The sequence below is a fragment of the Ursus arctos genome, unplaced genomic scaffold, assembly GCF_023065955.2.
Source record: "Ursus arctos isolate Adak ecotype North America unplaced genomic scaffold, UrsArc2.0 scaffold_27, whole genome shotgun sequence".
NCBI lineage: Eukaryota > Metazoa > Chordata > Mammalia > Carnivora > Ursidae > Ursus > Ursus arctos.
The window spans coordinates 6327124-6348072 of NW_026622952.1; the positions used below are offsets into that span (position 1 = coordinate 6327124).

General features: G+C 33.3%; 1 protein-coding gene across 1 annotated transcript in view; it reads right to left on the reverse strand.

Moving 5' to 3' along the window:
- Positions 1-8591, reverse strand: part of LOC113261995 (disintegrin and metalloproteinase domain-containing protein 5-like) — a 118257-nt gene extending 109666 nt beyond the window's left edge. Inside the window, exons 1-2 of the mRNA XM_048220722.1 lie at positions 8449-8591; positions 3573-3762 (exon numbers count right to left, since the gene is read on the reverse strand). Of these exons, the coding sequence (XP_048076679.1) occupies positions 3573-3762; positions 8449-8591 (333 nt within the window). The remainder of the gene's footprint in view (positions 1-3572; positions 3763-8448) is intronic.
- Between the last annotated feature and the right edge of the window lie 12358 nt (positions 8592-20949).

The window sequence follows — 20949 nt, forward strand, 5'->3', positions numbered from 1 at the left end:
TATATATTAATATAGTCACTATAGCTCTCCTGTATTTACTCTTTGCTTTTTATATCCTTTTCCATTCTATTATTTTCTGTGATACAGATTATTGGGGTTAAAATGTATCTCTTATTGATAGCCTGTGATTATTTCTCGATTTTTATCTAGTGTGAAAACCTTTGCCTTTTGATTAGAGTGTGGGGCCTATTTTCATTTAATGTAATTGTTGACATGCATGTATTTCAATTTGTTATTTTGCTGTTTCTATTTATCTCATCTTGTTTCTGTTCCTCAATTCTTTCCTTCTTGTCTTATTTTGTGTTGAAGAAGTATTTTTATAAATCCTTTATTGGCTTTTTTAGCTATATCTCTGCATAATTTTTCAATATTTGCTCCAGGATTTACAGTAAGTGTCTTTTAAATACCATAATCTACTTAAAGTTAATACTGATTTTCTTCAGGTAAATTATAGAAACCTTGCAAGCTTTTTTCAATGTACACTTCCATAGTGATGTTATTATTATTGTATAGATGTAGATATGTAGATATAAACACACGTATATACACATAAGTGTGTATATGTGCATATGTATGTATATTTGTGTTTATACGCATTTATACATAAACACATACATACCCATACATATATGTGTATATGTGTACATAAATACACATGTAAATACATATTTATATGCACATATGTGTATTATGTACATATGAATGCATAGTGAATAAGTATATGTATTTACATATCTGTGCATATATACAATGTAGTAAGTAAAATTAGGAGCAGAAAAGAAAAAGCATAATTTTTTATATTCACCCACATATTTACCAATTCCTGTGTTCATCCTCTTGTAGCACAGACTGACCATCTACTGCATTGGCCCTTCTGCATAAAATATTTTAAATTCTTAGAATTTTCTGTAGTGCAAGCTCACTGTGACATATTGTCTCAGTTTTTGCTTAACTGAGAATAACTTTATTTGCTTCCATTCCAAAGAATAATATCTTTGAGTATAGATACCTTGGTTCTTGACTTTTTTTTCTTTCAGCACTTTTAGTTTGTCTTTTCAAAGTCTACTGACCTCCATTACTGGTTATAAGAAGTCAGCTATATTTTGTATCATTGTATCCTGTACCTAATGTGTCTTTTTTTCAGGCTGAAATTAAGTTTTCTTTCTGTCTTGGGACTTTGGGGGGTTTTATTAATCTGTGTATAGAAGTGGGGTTTTTTTGTGTCTATCTGCTTATAGTTTTTTGTTTCTATCTACTTACAGTTATAATGCTGAGCATCTTGGATCTGTAAGTAAATGTTTTCCTTCAAATTTGGAAAATAATCAGCATTATTCCTGCAGATTTTTTTTCTGCCACCTACTTTCTCTTTTCTTTATCTTAAAATCCAGTTACACCTTCACTGGGTACTTAATATTTCCTTTCAGGTGTCTAATGTTTTGTTATTTTTCTTCAACTCTTTTTCTCTCTGTTTCATAGATTATATGTTCTTATTGTTCTATTGATCAAGTTCATTGATTCTTCTGCTTTTGGTCAAGTTCATTGATTCTTCTGCTTTTGTTTTATTTCATTTATTGTACTTTCCACTTCTAGACTTTAAATTTATATATTTTTTATAGTTAACACATTTCTGTTGAAATTCTCTAGCTGCTCACTCACTAGGATAATTTTTCCTTAAATTATTTGAGCATAATTTCCTTTAATGCTCCTAATATATTCAAAATAATTACTGTGAAGTCTTTTTCTGTTAAATACATTATCTTGGACTTTTCAGAGTCAGTTTCCCTTAACTGCATATCTTCCTAAATATGGTTAACATTCCCCTAATTCTCTGTCTAGTAAATTTTTGGTTAATAAGTTAAACATTATAGATAGAATGATATAATGCCTGTATTCACCTGTTCTCTGGATGTTTTTTGTTTTGTTTTGTTTTGTTTTGTTTTTGCCGACTAGGGTGTTAAGTAACCTGAGAACAAACTGTAAGCTTTTTCTCCCCTACAAGTGCCACAGCTATCTCTGCTCAACTCATATGGCTTCCAACTGCTGAATTTTTAGCCTGATTCCCTGATGTAATGTGACATTCAGCCAAGGACTTAGGTAGAAATAGCACTTAGAGTACAAACTATCTGTAATTTCCTTGTTTCTTAAGATTCCTCTTTAATTTCCAGTTGCAGTCCCAGTCTCAAACTCATCGTGCTCACCTGGTGCACCTGTGTGTTTCAAGGGTCTCACCCTGCATTTTTTGCACCATGAGGTATTTCTGGGCCACACATATTTTAGCAGTCAGCCAAATATGTGTAAAATTAATCATCAGATTTTAGGTTTTACCACGTTCACAATTCTCTCCCTTTCAGGGTTTTCCTCTTAAATTTCCAGTGGTTCCTATCTCTGAAATCTGTTCTCTCTCATACTGAATCAGTAGAGCTGCAATTTTCCACAGCTATTTAATTCTGCCACAGCTGCGGAGGTAGAGGAGCTCTCTTAGGCTAGAAAGACATACACTCACAATCCTTATTAATTCCAGCTGCAATTTTTTCAATTGTAAACTCTCCTCCGGCTTCTTTCTTCTTTTAAATGTGTTCCAGGGCCATGTAATTCCTATATATATATATATAGGAATATATACATAGTTATAATATATAATACTTCAATATATAATGTATTGTATATCTTTATATATTATTTATTTTATATATTATTTATTTTAAGAATAAATATTAATATTTTATATATTAATACAAGAATATATATTAATATTTTTAGTAATGTTTCATATTTTACAATGGCTATCTCTGAGAGTTTTCATATGACTATTTTACTTTATTGTCAATACGTCCTCTCTCCTCTTTCATCTTTCTTTCAGTTCGATCATTGTTCTGCATTTTTATATTTTCTACAGGTGACAGATTTTAAAAAAAATACTTTTAATTGGCATCACCTGTCAATAGAAAGCTTTTCGCTTTACATAGCAAACAATACATTTTACTATTTCACTGGTAACAGTTTATTGCCTTTAGATTTTCCTGTTTTTGTTACTGCTTGTTTTATTTTTTAAAGATTTTATTTATTTGACAGAGAGAGAGACAGTCAGCGAGAGAGGGAACACAAGCATGGGGAGTGGGAAAGAAAGAAGCAGGCTCCCAGCGGAGGACCCTGATGTGGGGCTCAATTCCAGGACTCTGCAATCACGTCCTGAGCCGAAGACAGACACTTAAGACTGAGCCACCCAGGCGCCCCTGTTACTGCTTGTTTTTAAAGATATATTTCTTCAACTCTTTAGACAACCTTTGTGGTAATTGACAGTTTGGAATTGACAGTTACACTAAAGAATGTCAGAAGGCAATCTATGAAGGTAAACGTTATCCAAAAGGCTTTTGCTGTCCACTTCAAAAATTAGCAAAATTAGGAAATTTAAAGGCTTCCATCTTCCCCAAAGAAGGTCTTTTTCAAATTTATTTTTCTAAAAGACAAGGTCTTCGTCTTCTTTTTTACCTATTATACACATATATACACATTTTTTTACCTATATACACATATATAGGAAATTTTTAAAAATTGAAAAAAATTCTACTAACCTTTACAGTGCCACAATCACACTCTTCGCCTTTTTCCAATTTTCCATTGCCACATACCTTCTTCTGTGCTTGTTTATAAACTGGGACTTCAGGAAGGATGTTCTGAAGACATTCAAAGCCAGAATTGGAGGCTAAGTATTTAAAGTCATCCAAAGTACAGGTGCTAAACTCCTTTACACCCCCAGACTGCCTAAAATATTTTAAAAAAATGGATATGACAAAAATTATTGCATTATGGAAAAAATAACCACATTTAAAAAATATTCATTGCATTTAAAACATACTAATGTTTTACCATACTTTTTAAATTTCACCTATTCTTGTAATTAAAAAAATAAAAAATCTTTTTATTGCATTTCATCCTGTTTTAAACAAGACCTATTATTTTTCTATCTTGTGAACTTTAATCTTTAAACATTAAGAACTGTGTTCATTTTATTTACTTTCCCCATGTCAAACAATTGAATTTTAAGTTTTAAGCCTCAGTATTTAACACATTTTTTATTTTTTTAATATAATAAAATTCTTTTAATGACAATGTAGACATGTTTGTATTAATTTTAATAGTACATTTTAGAGCTTTTGCTCAACATAATTGAATGTTTGAAATAAAAACCTGTTGTTTGACACTGAAGAGATACAATTATAAGAGAACACTATGAGCAATTATATGCCAAGAAATTAGGCAGTATGGAAGAAATGGATACATTCCTAGAAATATATAAACTACCAAAACTGAAAAAGGAAGAAATAGAAAACCTGAACAGATCCATAACCAGCAAAGAAATAGAATCAGTAATCAAAGGATAAAATGAAATAGTGAGAAAATACACTGAGCTGATTTGGTCACTGTTTGCAACATATTTACTGAGCATTCTTTTAGGTAATAGGTATGTAGTAAAAAGTAGACCAACAGCCTGTTAGGGGCAAAAAGCATGAACATCAGGAAAACAATTTATGAAACAAGTGGAATGGTGAAACGATGAAAAAAACAACATAATATACAAGGGAATGAAAGATACTACTTCGGAAGATAAGACATTTATTAAAGAAAAAAACTATAGTTAACATCATACTTATGATGAAAAACTGAATGCTTTTCCCTTAAGATTGGGAACAAAGCAAAGATATCCACTCTCACCACATCAATAGAGTTGGACTGAAATTATTTCAAATTCAATTAGCAAGAAAAAGGTATTACATACAAATAGATGAAAAAGAAAAAATAAAAGTGTTCTTCATGGATGACAAAATTTTGCTCACAGAAATTTTTAAAGAATCAACAAATAAAATCTGAAAATTCTAATGAGTTCAGCAAGTTTGTACCACACAAAGTCAATATACAAAAATGAATTATACTTTCATGAACTATGAATTATGCTTTTATGTATTTTTAACCAGTCCATTTTCTAATTTTAAAGTTCTTTTTCCAAAGAGAGAGAAAGCAGGGGAAGGTCAAAGGGAGAAGAGAGAGGATCATTTTTTTAATATGATTTTTTAAATTTAAATTCAAGTTACTTAACATGCAATGTGTTGTTTCAGAGATAGAATTTAATAATTCATTAGTTGCATATAACACCTAGTGCTCATTCCATCAAGTGTCCTCCTTAATGTCCATCACCCAGTTACCCCATCTTCCAACCCACTGCCCCTCCAGGAACCCTGTTTGTTTTCTACAGATAAGAGTCTTTTATGGTTTGCCTCTCTCTTTTTTATCTTATTTTATTTTTCCTCTCCTTTCCCTATGTTCATCTGTTTTGTTTCTTATATTCTACATCTGAGTGAAATCATATGATATTTGTCTTTCTCTGACTGATGTATTTCACTTAGCCTAATAGCCTCTAGTTCCATCCATGTCCTTGAAAATGGCAAGATCATTCTTTTTGATGGCTGAGTAATATTCCACTATATATATATATATATATATATATATATATGCCACATCTTCTTTATTCATTCATTTATTTATTCATTCATTTATTGATGGACATCTGAGCTCTTTCCATATTTTGGCTATTGTGGACATTGATTCTATAAACATTTGGGTGCATATGCCCCTTCAAATCACTATTTTTATATCCTTTTGATAAATACCTAGTAGTGCAATTGCTGGGTAGTTCTATTTTTAATTTTTTGAGAAACTTCCATACTGCCTTCCAGAGTGGCTGCACCAATTTGCACTCCCACCAACAGTGTAAGAGGTTCTCCTTTCCCTGCATCCCCACCATCTGTTGTTTCCTGACTTGTTAATTTTAGCCATTCTGACAGGTTTGAGGTGGTATCTGGTTGTGGTTTTGGTTTGTATTTCCCTGATGTTGAGTGAAGTTGAGCATTTTTTCATGTCTGTTGGTTATTTGTATGTCTTCTTTGGAGAAATGCCTGTTCATATATCTTCTGCCCATTTCTTGACTGGATTTTTTGGTTTTGGGGTGTTAAGTTCCTTATATGCTTTAGATACTAGCCCTTTAACTTATAAGACATTTGCAAATATCTTCTCCCATTCCATAGGTTGCCTTTTAGCTTTGTCTACTGTTTCCTTGGCTGTGCAGAAGCTTTTTATCTTGAAGTCCCAATAGTTCAATTTTGCTCTTATTTCCCTTGCCTTTGGAGACACGTCTAGCAAGAAATTGCTGCAGCCAAGGTCAAAGAGGTTGCTGTTAGTGTTGTCTTCTAAGATCTTGATGGATTCTTGTCTCACATTTAGATCTTTCATCCATTTTGAGTCTATTTTTGTGTATGGTGTAAGAAAATAGTCCAGTTTCATTCTTCTGCATGTGGCTGTCCAATTTTTCCAACACCGTTTGTTGAAGAGACTGTCTTCTTTCCATTGGATATTTTTTCCTGCTTTGTCGAAGACTAGTTGACCATTGAGTTGAGGGTCTATTTCTGGGTTCTCTGTTCTGTTCCATTGATCTACGTGTCTGTTTTATGCCAGTATCATACTGTCTTGATGATTACAGCTTTGTAATACAGCTTGAAGTCCGGAATTGTCATACCTCTAGCTGTGCTTTTCTTTTTCAACATTACTTTGGCTGTTCAGGGTCTTTTCTGGTTGTATACAAATTTTAGGATTGTTTGTTCCAGCTCTGTGAAAAATGCTGGTTTTATTTTGATAGAGATTGCATTGAATATGTAGATTGCTTTGGGTAGTATAGACATTTTAACAATATTTTTTCTTCCAATCCATGAGCATGGAATGTTTTTCCATTTCTTTGTGTCTTCCTCAATTTCTTTCATAAGCGTTTTATAGTTTACAAAGTACAGATCCTTTACCTCTTTGGTTAGGTTTCTTCTTAGGTATCTTATGGTTTTTGGTGCAATTGTAAATGGGATCAATTCCTTGATTTCTCATTCTTCTTCCTTATTCTTAGTGTATTGAAATGCAAGTAATTTCTGTGCATTGATTTTGTATCCTGCCACATTGCTGAATTCCTGTATGAGTTCTATCAATTTCTGGGTGGAGTCTTTCTGGTTTTTACAAGGTTCACTATGATATGTCATCCTATTGACCTGTTTTTGTTTGTTTTGAGAGGAGTTCTCTGTGAGTCTTAGACTTGAATGCCTGTTTCCTTCCCCAGGTTAGGGAAGTTCTCAATTATAATTTGTTCAAAGAAATCTTCTGCCCCTTTTTCCCTGCTCTTCTTTTGGTACTCGAATGGTATGGATATAATTTCCCTTTATGGAACTGGTGAGTTCCCTAAGTCTACCTTCATGACCTAATAGTTTTCTCTCCCTCTTCTTTTCAGCTTCCTTATTTTCCATAATTTTATACTGATTCACTCTTCTGCTTCATCCATCCTTGTGTTTATGGCTTCCACTTGGAACTGCATCTTGGTTATAGCATTTTTAATTTTGGCCTTTCTAGATTTTTCTTTAATCTCTATAGTAAGGGATTTTATAGTGTCTTCCCAGCTAGTATCCTTATAACTGCTCTTTTAAATTCTAGTTCAGACATCTTATATCTGTATTGATTAAATCCCTGTCCATGAGTTTTACCTCATGTTCTTTCTTTTAGAGTGAATTCCTCCATCTCATCATCTTGCCCAGAAAAAAAGAGAGAGAGAGAGAGAGAGAGAAAGAGAGAAAGAACAAACAGCAACAACAAAGTAAAACAAAGAAAAAGAAAAAAAAAACAAACAAGAAAACCAAAACCAAAAACAAAAAACTAGATACTGGGTGTGTTTTGGTCTGCTTGTTAAACAGTCTATGTCCCAAAATAAAAAAAATAAAATAAAATAAAGTGAAAATAAAGAAAAAATTTACATATATATATACACACACATATATGTAAAAATAAAAATTAAAAAATAAAAGATTTAAAAAGGAAAAGAAGAAGAAGAAGAAGAAGAAGAAGAAGAAGAAGAAGAAGAAAAAGGAAGCTACATCCTATTTCCCCTAGAGCTAAAGCATGCAGCACTCTGTGATTAAAAATCTTGGTGCGAGCTACTTGTTTGTGCTGGTCTTCTGGAGGAAAGGACTGCTGTGCTGATTCTCAGGCTGACTTGTTTCTGTGGGAATGTGTCCCCAGGGCACAAGGAGGCTGCAGAGGTAGGTGTACGTGGTCATGGCCTTCACTAGGTGGTGCTGTTTTATTCCCTGAAGGCTTCCAGCACTGATTATGAGGATGAAAATTGCTGTGTCCTGTTCTCTAGCATCTGAGCTGAAAGTTCGCACCCCCTATTCTTCAGTGAACCCTGACAGAAGAGTAATCAGTCACCCTACTTGTGTCCTCTGTTTCCATCTGAACCCTATGTTCATCCTGCCCATGTCTCAGCCGTTTTATCTCAGGCAAGCGACCAAGTTTCAAAACTCCAAATTTCAGGGACTCCTATAGTGGGGACCTGCACTGTTTCTCCTGGGGAGGGTCTCACCATACTTGCTGGCCAGTCCCAGGAAAGTGGTCGTGTGACTATAAGGTAGTTCAGGTGAGAGCAGAAAGTCAGCACGAAGACCAACTGCTCCCTTCTGGTTTCCTGGCTCCCATGCCTGGAAACAGCATATCACCAAGGCACCGCCCATTCTTCCGGTGACCCAGGGGATCCTCAAACCACCCTGTCACTCCTGGGATTCCATCCCTCTTCTCAACGTGAGCACCTTTAAGCCAGGTATATTCAAGATGGTAGCAAATTTCCAAAGGTTCAGGTTTTGTGCTCTGCAGCTTCTAACACCTTGAACTAGCAGCCGTAAGCAGGCTCCTTCCCCACTGCTGGATCCACAGGTATATCTACCCCAAGTGAACTTAGACACCTCCTACCTTCCAAAATGTGGTCACTTTTCTACTCGTAGACTTGCAGATTTTTTTCTCTCAGAACTCCAATTGATTTCTTGGGTGTTCAGAATGATTCGATAACTATATAGCTGTTTTTGAGGGACGAGACAATCTCAGGGTACCCCTACTCCTCTACCATCTTAACTTCTCCCCCCCAACACACACACCCTGACCTCTTTCTCAGAGAGAGAGAATCTTAAGCAGGCTCCACACCCAATGTGGAATAGGACCTGGGTCAATCTCATAATCCTGAGATCATGACCTGAGTCAAAATCAAGAGTCAGATGCTTAACCAACTGAGCCATACAGATGTCCCTTAATTTTTAAATTCTTGACATTACAGAACTAAACTGAAATTTATTAACACTCCACTCTCATATTTCTTATCAACAAACAAATAAAATTCATGAGCCAAAAACTCAAAACAAAACTAAAACAAGCATAAGCTTATAAAACTAAATATGGATCCAGCATCAACAACGGAGCAGAGAATGTGATTTTTAGATCTTGGCAGATGATAAAGTTGTGTAGAAACTAAACACTTACAAATTATTTAAAGATGGAACCCCTGGCCAGAAATTACACAGTTGTATCACAGGAAAACAGCAGAAAAGGGTTGTAAATTATCCTATACTGTTTTAGCTGCACCTCATGTCCTTCTCAGAGGAAACCCCATATTGATTAGGTATTGGGCCAGACTAATACTGACCGGGGAACCCAGTAATAGTAAGCTGCCTACCAGAAAAGACTTCCACTGGATTGGCAGTACATAAAATGAACTAGCAATGAAAAATCTGAAAATGAAATTAAGAAAACAATGCTAATCTTAATAGTAAAAAAAAAATTTAAGGATAGATTTAACAAAACAAGTACAAGAAATGTAAAGTGTAAAAAACAATACATTGCTGAGAAAAATTAAAGAAGACCCAAATTAATAAAGACATCTATCATATTCAAGGATCAAAAGACTTGACATTGTTAAGATGACAATTCTCCCATTATTGGCCTATGCAATTAAACAATGGAATACTTACCTAAATCTTAGCAGGAGTTTTCATAAAAATCAGAAAGCTGATAATAAAATTATATGAAAACGCAAAAGACCTAGAATAGCCAAAACAATTTTGAAAAGACGAAAAAAATGTGAGGACTTACAGTACTTGATTTCAAAATGCAGTATAAAGTTACAGTAATAAAAACTGTATACTTTCCCATAAGGGTAGACATACAGATTAAGGATATAAAATAGAGATTCCAATAAAAAATCCATACATTTATGGTCAATTGATTTTGACAAAGTTGCCAAGGCAATTAAGTGGGGGAAAGAATGGTCTTTTCAAAAAGTGGCATTGGAATAACTGGAAATCTACATAGCAAAAATAAAAATGAACTTAAACACATATACAAAAATTAACTCACAATATATCATAAAACTGAATATAAGAGCTATAAAACCATGATGCACAAAAAAATTGATAAATTTACTTCAACAAAATTAAAACTTTTTCTCATAAAAAGCACTATAAGGAAGAAATACTTGAAAATCATGTATCTGGTAAAGAATTCATAACCAGAATATATAAACAATTCTTACAACTCAATAAAAGTGTGAAAATCTCTATTTTCGTCTTTAAAAATGGACAAAATTTTCGAATAGGATATTCCTTAAAGAAGATATACAAAGCTATTAAGCTGAAAATATGTTCAACACCATTCAATATCATTAGCTTAGAGGGAAATGCAGATTAAAACCAGTATAAGGTTATACTACATACCAACTATAATGATTCAAATTGAACATACTGAGCACACCAAGTCTTGGTGTGGATAACCAGGACTGGCCACATAATTTGTGGGAACCCAAGCAAAATGGAAAAAAGCAGGGAAAATGTATTACTAATGGCACTAAAATTAAAAGTTTTTTCCTTTCTTCAGCAGTCTCTCTCTCAATGGGTTATGGTGTTATTAATTTACAACTTAATGTCTTTCTAAATAAAAAAAATCTTAATTATTAATATGAATTATACTGTTCATCCTTATATTGTACAATGCCAGTTTCAAATGCAAATATCAAAGCATTTAGCTTTATGCTAAGTCACTGAAATTACACAATTCATATGGCTTTTCCCCTAGAGGGTGCTTTCAGTCTGGCCAGGGGAGAAAAAATAGAAGCCAGACTCCAGAATGTAGGAAGGAGGAAGAGAGTTTCACCAGGCATGAAGAGGCCTGAGAGAGTGTCGGGGCTATTTTGGTGTATGTTCCATTGTACTTGAAACAAATGTATTTTGTAGTTGTTGGGTATAGAGTTTCATAACTGTTAATTAATTCTGTTTGGTTAATAGAAGTATAAAAGCTCCTAACCAAAAAAAAAAAAAAACAAACAAACAAACAAAAAACAAAAAACCCAAAAAACAAACAAACAAAACAAAACAAAAGAAACAAAAACCAACCAAAAAAACCTTTTTAAAGGAATATGTACAATAAATAAAATTATCTTACACTGCTTTAGGTGACATTGTGCAAACATCTCTGGAACAATAGCAAGTGTCAGGGTCATCATAACTCAATCCCAGATTAAAGCCCAGCAACTGCACAATACCTACAGTGTATGACTCCAAGGATAAACCCTCTGGATACTAAATATAAGAAAGAAGAAAAGAGTTAGCTAAAAATCCTACACTATACTATAATAAATTTACTATAATAAAAAATTAGTGTACACTATGCTAAATAATATTATAATAAAAAACTAGTACATAACACTCATTTTTAAAATCAATGCATCCGAGATGCCGATGTGGACGCAACTGTAGCAGAGTTATATAAGCATGTGGATCATAGACTATTAAACATGGATGAGTGAACTCAATAGTTTAGTTTCAAAATACTAATACTTAAGGACAACACCAGCTACCTTAGCTAATAGAGTCTCAAACACCATACTGTATTCCTTCTTTGAGTTGTTCTAAACAAAATGACTTCAATCTCTTATTTTAATAGTCAATTTTACATTCTCTTTGTAGTAGGCAGCCTCTAACATGGGCCCCAGTGGTATCTGCCTCCTGGCATTCACGCCCTTGTGTATTCCTACTCCGTTGTGTATAGGCTGAACTTATTGACTCCCTTCTAATTAACTAAATGTAGCAAAACAGATAGCCATCATTTCTAAGATAGATTATAAAAAGACTGAATTCTTGGTTTCCTGTGGGATGTGGTAGAAGAAAAAAAATTAAAAGAAAAAATAAGACTGACTTCTTGGATTCTAAGTCTCACTCAATCTCTCTAGGCGAAGCCAGCTATGACATCATGAAGTAGACCTGTAGAGAGGCCTACACGCACGAGTTTGGAAACAGATTTTATGAGGTCGGCCACAGCCAAATGACTAAGTCTGGAAGCAAATCCTCTCCATGTTGAACCCCGAGATAACTACAGCCTTACCTGACACCTTGACTTCACCCACCTAGATTCTTGACCCACAGAACTGTATTGTTTTAATCTGCTAAGTTTTGGTATAACTGGTTACATAGCAATAGGAAATTAATAATCCTCAGTAGGTATTACTGTTCTCCTTTAGATCATTTCCAATTTCTACACAAAGATGTTGAAAGAAGCTTCATTCATAATTCCCAAAACTTGCAAGCAACCATGCTGTCCTTCAGTGGGTGAACAGATAAATAAACTGTGGCACATTTCAGACAATAGAATATTATTCAGCACTAAAAAGAAATTAGCTACCAAGTCATGAAAAGAAATGGAGAAAGCTTGAGTGCATATACTAAGTGAAAAGGGCAAGGCTACGTACTATATGATTCCAACTACATGAGATTCCAGAAAAAACAAAATTGTGGAGACAATAAAAAGGTCCTTGGCTGCAGGCAGGGAGGGGAGAAATTAATAGGCAGAACACAGAGGATTTTTAGGGCAGTGAAAACACTTCCTATAATAATACCATGATGATGGATACCTATCATCTTATCCAAGCTCATGTACAACACCAAGATTGAACCCTAAGGTAAATTATGGACTTTCGGTGATTTTGATGGGTCAATGTTGGCTCATCCTTACTAAAACATATACCATTCTGGTGAGGGATGTGAATAATGGGGGAGGCTGTGCATGTGTGGGGGCAGGTAGTATATGGGTAATCTGTGTACCTTCCCCTCAGTTTTGTGGTGAACCTAAAACTGTTATTAAAAAGTAGTCTTAAAAAAAGTGATAGGTTCCTGATGACCCAGGCTACTGCACTGTAAGCAGGTGGCAAGTAAAGAACAGTTCAGAGAAGGTATCCATCATCCGTGATATGTCTTGCCTTCATGTATATAAAGACTCATTACATATGAGGTGCTTAATTTAGTTATGCACTGGGCTACAAGGCCTTATTCCTTATACCTCTACCTATGTTTCTCCCTTTTACTCTCATACTAAAATGTTTTCTATGCTGTTTCGCACAATTTATGCCCTACTCTGTAAAAGTCTCCTCTTTTATTACTCCTAAAATTTTGTAATATGAATCAAATTGAATTAATGGGCTAATTGTATTAATGATGGCTTTGATATTCTGTATTGTGATGCTTTGATATCTGGGGCCTTTCCAATGCTAGACTGTCCCTCCCAGAGTTACCCAATTAAGACAGTAAACAACTTACCTGAAAGCATGCCTTTCATATGCAAACAAATCAACCTAGAGACCACACGCCATGCCACACCACCCCTTTATCAGGCTCACATACTCTAGGCCACTCTTCACCTGCCAAAATCATATCAGAGACAGGTACCAGAAAACTAGGTACAGCCTCTATGCAAAAAGCCCACTGAAGTTAGTCATACTAGTCAATCCTAAGACTGTTTACTTTGCCTTACCCGTTCTTCCCTAAAGAAACAACAGAGGCTCTTGTCCACATTTCCCCCCTGTTCCCTATGCTGCCTGAACAACCCTCACACGGCCACTCATATGGCCCCTGCATGGCATGCCTTCTGTTTCTAGGGAACTGTAAGTTAAACTTCTTCCTGCATGACTGTCATTACCATGTCTGTATGTCTTCCAATACCTGATGAGAATAAACAAGATTAGTTCTACTTTAGTTCAGTTAGTTTAGTCTAGTTAATTCAAACTAGACTACAACCAAATTAGTTGTAGATGTATACTATGAACTCTAGGACAACTGCTTAAGGAGTTTTTTAAAAAATATAATTGATATGCTAAGAGAGGATAGGAAATGGAATCCTGTGAGATACACAATTAAAACCGCAGAAGGCAAAAAAAGAGAGGGGAAGATTTAAAAAAGAAACAAGAAACTAGGGACAATGAATAGAAAATAGACAAAATTCAACATCCATTTATGATTAAAATCTCTCAACAAAGTGGGTATAGAGGGAACATACCTTATTAATAAAGGTCATATTTGACAAGCCCACAGTTATCATACTCAAAGATGAAAACCTGAGAACTTTTCCTCTAAGATTACAAAAAAGACAAGGATCCCATTCCTACTACTTTTATTTAACATAGTATTGGAAACAAGCAAATATGAAACTGGACCCCTATTTCACACCACTTAACAAAAATTAACTCAAAATGAACTAAACACTTAAATGTAAGAAATGAAATCATAAAACTTAGAAGAAAACATGGTGAAAAAAATCTCCTTGACACTAGTCTTGGCAATGATTTTATGGATATGACAACGAAACCACAAACAACAAAAGCTTCATTAATGTAAAAGTTTCTGTGCAGCAAAAGAACCAATCAATAAAATGAAAAGGCGACCTAGAGATTAGGAAAAAACATACTTTCAAACTATAGATCTGATAAGGGTTTAATACACAAAATATATTAGAAACTCTTAGAACTCACTACCAAAACCCAAGTAAGAATTCTCAATATATTAGGAACTCACAACTGATAAAGAAATGGTCAAAGGGGGGTGCCTGGGTGGCTCAATCAGTTGGGCATCCAACTCTTGATTTTGGCTCAGGCCATGATTTCAGGGTTGTGAGATCATCCCATGTTGGGTTCTGTGCTCAGCATGGAGTCTGCTTGTCCCTTTCCCTCTGCTCCTCCCCACCCCTCTCTCTCAAATAAATAAATAAAACCTTAAAAAAAAAAAAAGAGGGAGAGAGAAATGGTCAAAGGACCTGAATAAAGATTTCTCCAAAGAGGATATCAGATGGACAACAGGTATATGGAAAGATACAAGCTCAGCACCACTAATCATCAGAGAATCACAAGTCAAAACCACAAGAGATATCACCTCACACTTACTAGAATGATTATGATCAAGAGACAAGAGATAATAAATGCTGGTGGAGAAAATGGAACCCTTGTACCCTGCTGATAAGAATGTACATTGGTACCACCACTACGGAAAACAGTATGGAGATTCCTGAAAAAATCAAAAATAGAGCTATCATATGAATCATCAATTCCACTTCTGGGTATATATATCTGGAAAAAAATAAAACCTCTGTCTCATGGAGATATTTGTACCCCATGTTCATTGCAGCCCTATTCACAATAGCCAAGATATGATAACAACCTAAGTGTCCACTGACAGACGAATGGACAAAGAAATTGTGAGATATATATATATACATATATATACATATATATATATATATATATATATATATGTATATATATTAGTCATAAAAAAGAAGGAAATTCTGCCATTTGTGACAACATGGATGAATGTTGAGGACATTACACCAAGTCAAATAAGTCAGAGAAAGAAGGACAATATTGTATGATCTCACATATATATGGAGTCTAGCACAGCCATATGTGGAGTCTAGCACAACTCCAAGAAACAGAGAACAGATTATTGGTTGCTAGGGGTGGGAATGAGTGAAAGTGGTTAAAGGGTATGAACTGCTAGTTTCTGAGGATGCAATGTACTGTGTAATGACTATAGTTAACAATACTGTATTGTATACTTGAAAGTTGCTAAAAGAGTAGATCTCAAGGGTTTTTATCACACACACACACACACACACACACACACACACGGCAACTGTGTGAGATGTGTTCACTAACCTGACTGAAAACATTTCACAACATACATATATCAAATCATTATGCTGTACGTCTTGAACAATGTTATGTCAATTATATCTCATTAAAGCTGGAAAAAATAATAGATCTCATATATAAATTCAGCAAGGTTATATGTACAAAATAGACCACATATATACACTAGCAGTGAAAAATTGGAAGATGAATTTAAACAATCAATACCAGTTATGACAACATCAGGACATATAAAATAGCTATGAATAAATTTAGCAGGAAATGTGAAAGCTCTACAAAGAATTTTTAAAAGATCAGTAAATGGAGAGATAAACCATGTTAGTGGACACTGGAAGATCCAATGTTGTTATAACAAATTTCCCCTAATTCATTCATAAATTACATACCATCCCTATCAAAATCTAAGTAAGCCTGTGTGTAAACAGAAAGCCTGATTCTAAAATCTATATGAAAATGCAAAGTTATATACAGACAATATAGTATTGACAAAGAACAAAGTTGGAGGACTTTATCCTGATTTCATGACACTTAATAAAGCCACCATATTCAAGGAAGTAATTCTTTTTTTTTTTTTTTAAAGATTTTATTTATTTATGTGACAGAGAGACAGCCAGTGAGACAGGGAACACAAGCAGGTGAGTGAGAGAGGAAGAAGCAGGCTCCCAGCGGAGGAGCCCGATGTGGGACTCGATCCCGGAACACCGGGATCACGCCCTGAGCTGAAGGCAGACGCTTTAACGACTGCGCTACCCAGGCGCCCCTCAAGGAAGTAATTCTTAACTTTAATTTTTTTCAATTCTTCACTTAAAAAAAAAGTTTAGAATATTATGATTGGTAGCTATCTTTCTGAAACCCAATCTTCAAACTGTTGCTAGTATAAATAAAAATAATTTATTTTTACATTTATATTTTAATTTTATACTGATATTTTTATAGCATTCTTGCTTAATTCATATATTTATCTCTTATATTTACAAAATTCTCTTATAAAAATTCCAATCAAAATTAGTCTTAAGGATGGCATCAGGAAAACACACATACTATCCACTTATATTCAATAATTTTTATGACCTGGTTTATTTGCTTTACACACACACACACATACACACACACATGCACACACACACAGCATAATCTAAAAATTAGTCCTCAGCAATGAAACATTGTTTTCAAGAATTAACAGTGATGAAGACCTGGACAATTTCTGATGGACTTTCCTCAAGCTTTGGCTGAGGGAAGACCAAAAGCAGGGACTGATAATAAAAACAAATCTCTATGAAATGTCTGATTGTTCTCTAGCCATGGTAACAACCCCCAGAACTGGTTTTGGATTTATCTAATCAATCAGTATGTAGTTTATAGGAATGATAACAAGTACATCTCAGAACTGATTTTAAATATGTAATCTGTCAATAACAATTTGCTTCATTGTACATGCTACTAAAACATAACCAACTGTATTCCTGGCTCAGCATAAAAGTGCAGACTTCTTTCTCTGGAGTATTCTCAAGTTAGTTCCTTTCCATACTTTTTTATACAAATTGTTGCAAAAGGAATATAACTCTGTAGTAGGAGCTCATTCTCACTTTTGCCAGAAAACAGTAATTATGAATATTTAATGGCTGTTTCTTCCTCCAACAGTCTGCTCATCCCAAACATATACTAAAGAATTGAATGCAATAATAAAATAATTACTTTACAATAGAAAAAGTAACACTCACATAACAAAAAAAGCACATGAATTTACACCAATTATTCATGTTGGGAGAAAAGCTAATATGTTTAATAATTAACATTAAAATTACATTGGTTATGTAATAAATATTGAAGCAAGCGTGTTACTGTCCAAACAATTAAATATTTACTCGGGTCAAATATGTTTTTTAAAAACAATATGACATTATAATCAGTTCAATTTATAATTTTTTTCTTTTTAAGATTTATTTATTTATTTTAGAAAGAGAGAGAGGAGGGGAGGGGCAGAGGGAGAGGGAGAGAGAGAATCTCAAGCAGAGTCCCCTCTGAGAATGGAGCCCAATGTGGCGCTTGATCTCACAACCGTGAGATCATGACCTGAGCTGAAATCAAGAGTTGGACCCTTAACGGACTGAGCCACCCAAGAGCCCCTAAATGCTCTATTTTTAAAAACAATTACATACAGTTTAATATTTATGCTCCAAATTAGTAATATAAAAAACCATGAAAGGATGAGTAGACTACATAATATATTTATTCACACTCCACAATATATAGGAAATTTTGAAACATGAAATAATGAGGAACTGGAAAATAATTACATACCAGAGCGACTCCTACAGCAAAATTTTTATTGCATATTTTTCCGGGAAATGTGGCTCCTAAAAAACTAGGATATTTCTTGAAGCTAAAAAATAATAATTTTCCTCAGAATTGCATGTAAGAGTGATATAATTAATGACAAACATTTTCATAGCAACAAACATTATTAAACAACTACTGTGTCCTAAGCCTTATGTTACTCTGAATTAAACTACTTAAATACATTTTTCTCAAACCATCAATGTTAAGAGTATTTCAATATTTTGTAAGTTTTAAATTAAACATCTGGAAATATAATAAGGATAAGGTCCAATAATTTATGCAAAAGTCTATTGCACTGTTTACATTTTTATTCTGGTTCCCTGCACATTTATAGCCCTAAAAATTAAATTTTCTGTGACCTCCTTATTCACTTTATTCATTAAAGATGATTAGATTTTTCTATGCATTAGATGCTAGAGCATGTAACAATTCCATGTATTCATGTTATTAAAAAAATCAGATGAGAGCAAGTATAACTTTATAAGATGAAGGAAATCAAAGAAATTATATCACTCATAATTAATCTCCCTTAGTTATTTCAGTATTTTTATGTAATTTTGAAATATTATGTCAGTTGATAAAAGTTTTTAAGTATCAACCAACATTTGCTCCTTGAGGACAAGGACTTTTAATTTTCATGTTTTTACCATCCCGTGGTGTCTATCAAATTTAAAGAACACAGTATTTATTCATTAAATGCTTATATTTCATAATTAACATATGAAATCATTTTGGGTTTTCCTTTAATGCTACACAAATATGGAATACTGTACTCACGCAAATAAGTATGCAACCTGATGAGGTCGGAAGATATGTTTGTATTTCCATTCTAAAAATCTAGATAATATATTATTAGGATTCCCTGTAGTAGAGATTTTGTTTTTATTTGACCAAATTTCTATGGAAGATATTACAACAGTCAGTTTTAACTGGGAAAACATCTAAAAAATAATAATAATAAATTTTAAATAAATTTGAACATTAAACTTCCACAAAAATACATACAAGATATTTGATTCAGTATTTTGATTATGAGAATTTTAACAGCACAGCAAAATGCTATACACATCAATTCATATATATTACCTATAGTTTTACAAAATACATAAAATAGTTTTTAAAAACTTACGGTGTTAACAAAGCCAATTATCTGAATAACCTTCTGCGTTACAACCTTTATATCAGAGCCCATGTAATCAAACTGAAAAAGATAAATTATTTTTAGAAACTAGTGGATGTCATCAAGAATATATTACATACCTTTTACATGTACAATGTGCTATATTCTAAAGTAACCACAGTGCTACATTCCAGTTGAAATTCAGGAAATCAATAACGATGTATAAATAATGATTTATAAAAATTAATAAACTCAATTTATAACTTAATGTATATAAGAAGTAAATAAAAATATTTAATAACATGATTTTAATGTTTAATCCACTCAACTTGTGGCATTACTTATTGTTTATAAAAATTTAATTGTAAATTTTTTAATGTGGTATTTTAAAATGCACTTATTTCTAAAATAACAATATATAATCACAAACCAAAACATATAAGCCCAACGAGGGGGGAATTCTTAATGAGAGGTTCACTCTTAAAGTGACTCTGGATACTGCATTTGGTATATTCTTTCATATGCCCATGTAATTCATGTTCTAATTTCTTCTTTATTCCAATAAACTTTCTATGTCTAATTGCTTTAAAATGCCAAGACAATGTAAATAACAACGGTGACGTCAGGTATGTGAACTTTGCTCTGGGTTTTTTCATTGGAAAACCTCAGATATTTCATCATTAAGTGTTGTTCAGTTTAAGATGAGTATTCTAGATCATGTTGAGAAAAAAATATAAATCTTCCTATTTACTAAAATTTTTATAAAAAATGGAGTTGAATTTTTATCAATAGCCATTTTGATAGTGATTAACAATAGCTTTTGTCTTTTGACCTATTGATGCAATATGTTTCATTAATACATTACTTAACACTAAACCATCATATTCCTTGATTAAAACATTACATTCTATTAATATACTACCAAAATTAATATAACATTTTGTTTAGAAGTTTATAGCTTTAATATGGACTTGTTGCTCATGTGTTTGCATATGTGTATATACTTTGTCATAACTGAGCAAACGAAAGTTGCTTAGTAAATATTAGAGCACCCTTCAAATTAATTCACATTTTTTTCTATAACCTAAAATTGTATTAGTATATGAATTATGTCTTCCAAAACACTTTAAAACTTTCCTTTGAAACCATCTATACCTAACACAGGCAACTGGATCCATTAAAATTCTTTTTTTTCCCAGCTTTTTGTGATATAATTTATATATAACATTGTGTAAATTTAAGGTATACAACATGATGATTTGACTTAAATTCTTATCTCCTTTGGAGAATTCATTAAATTTGAATTTGTTTGTTTTAATCTCCAAGTTCATAGCTATATCATGTTAATCTTTTCTAACATCATAACATGGTATTGTCCCTTTTGCTTAATTATACTTTCTACACATTTTTCTTTTCAACAACAAGCTCTTAAATTTACTTTATTTTAATGTTTCTGTTTATCAACTTATGCTTTATTAACTATTGCTTGTTATATTCCTCTTGTTTTACAGTTTTAATACTTAGCTTTGATACTATCCTCTGTGGTAGGCATTCTCCCCATTTAGCAATATTCAAATCTATTCTAGTTCAGGAGCCCTCCCTTTCTAAATATAGGCATGGC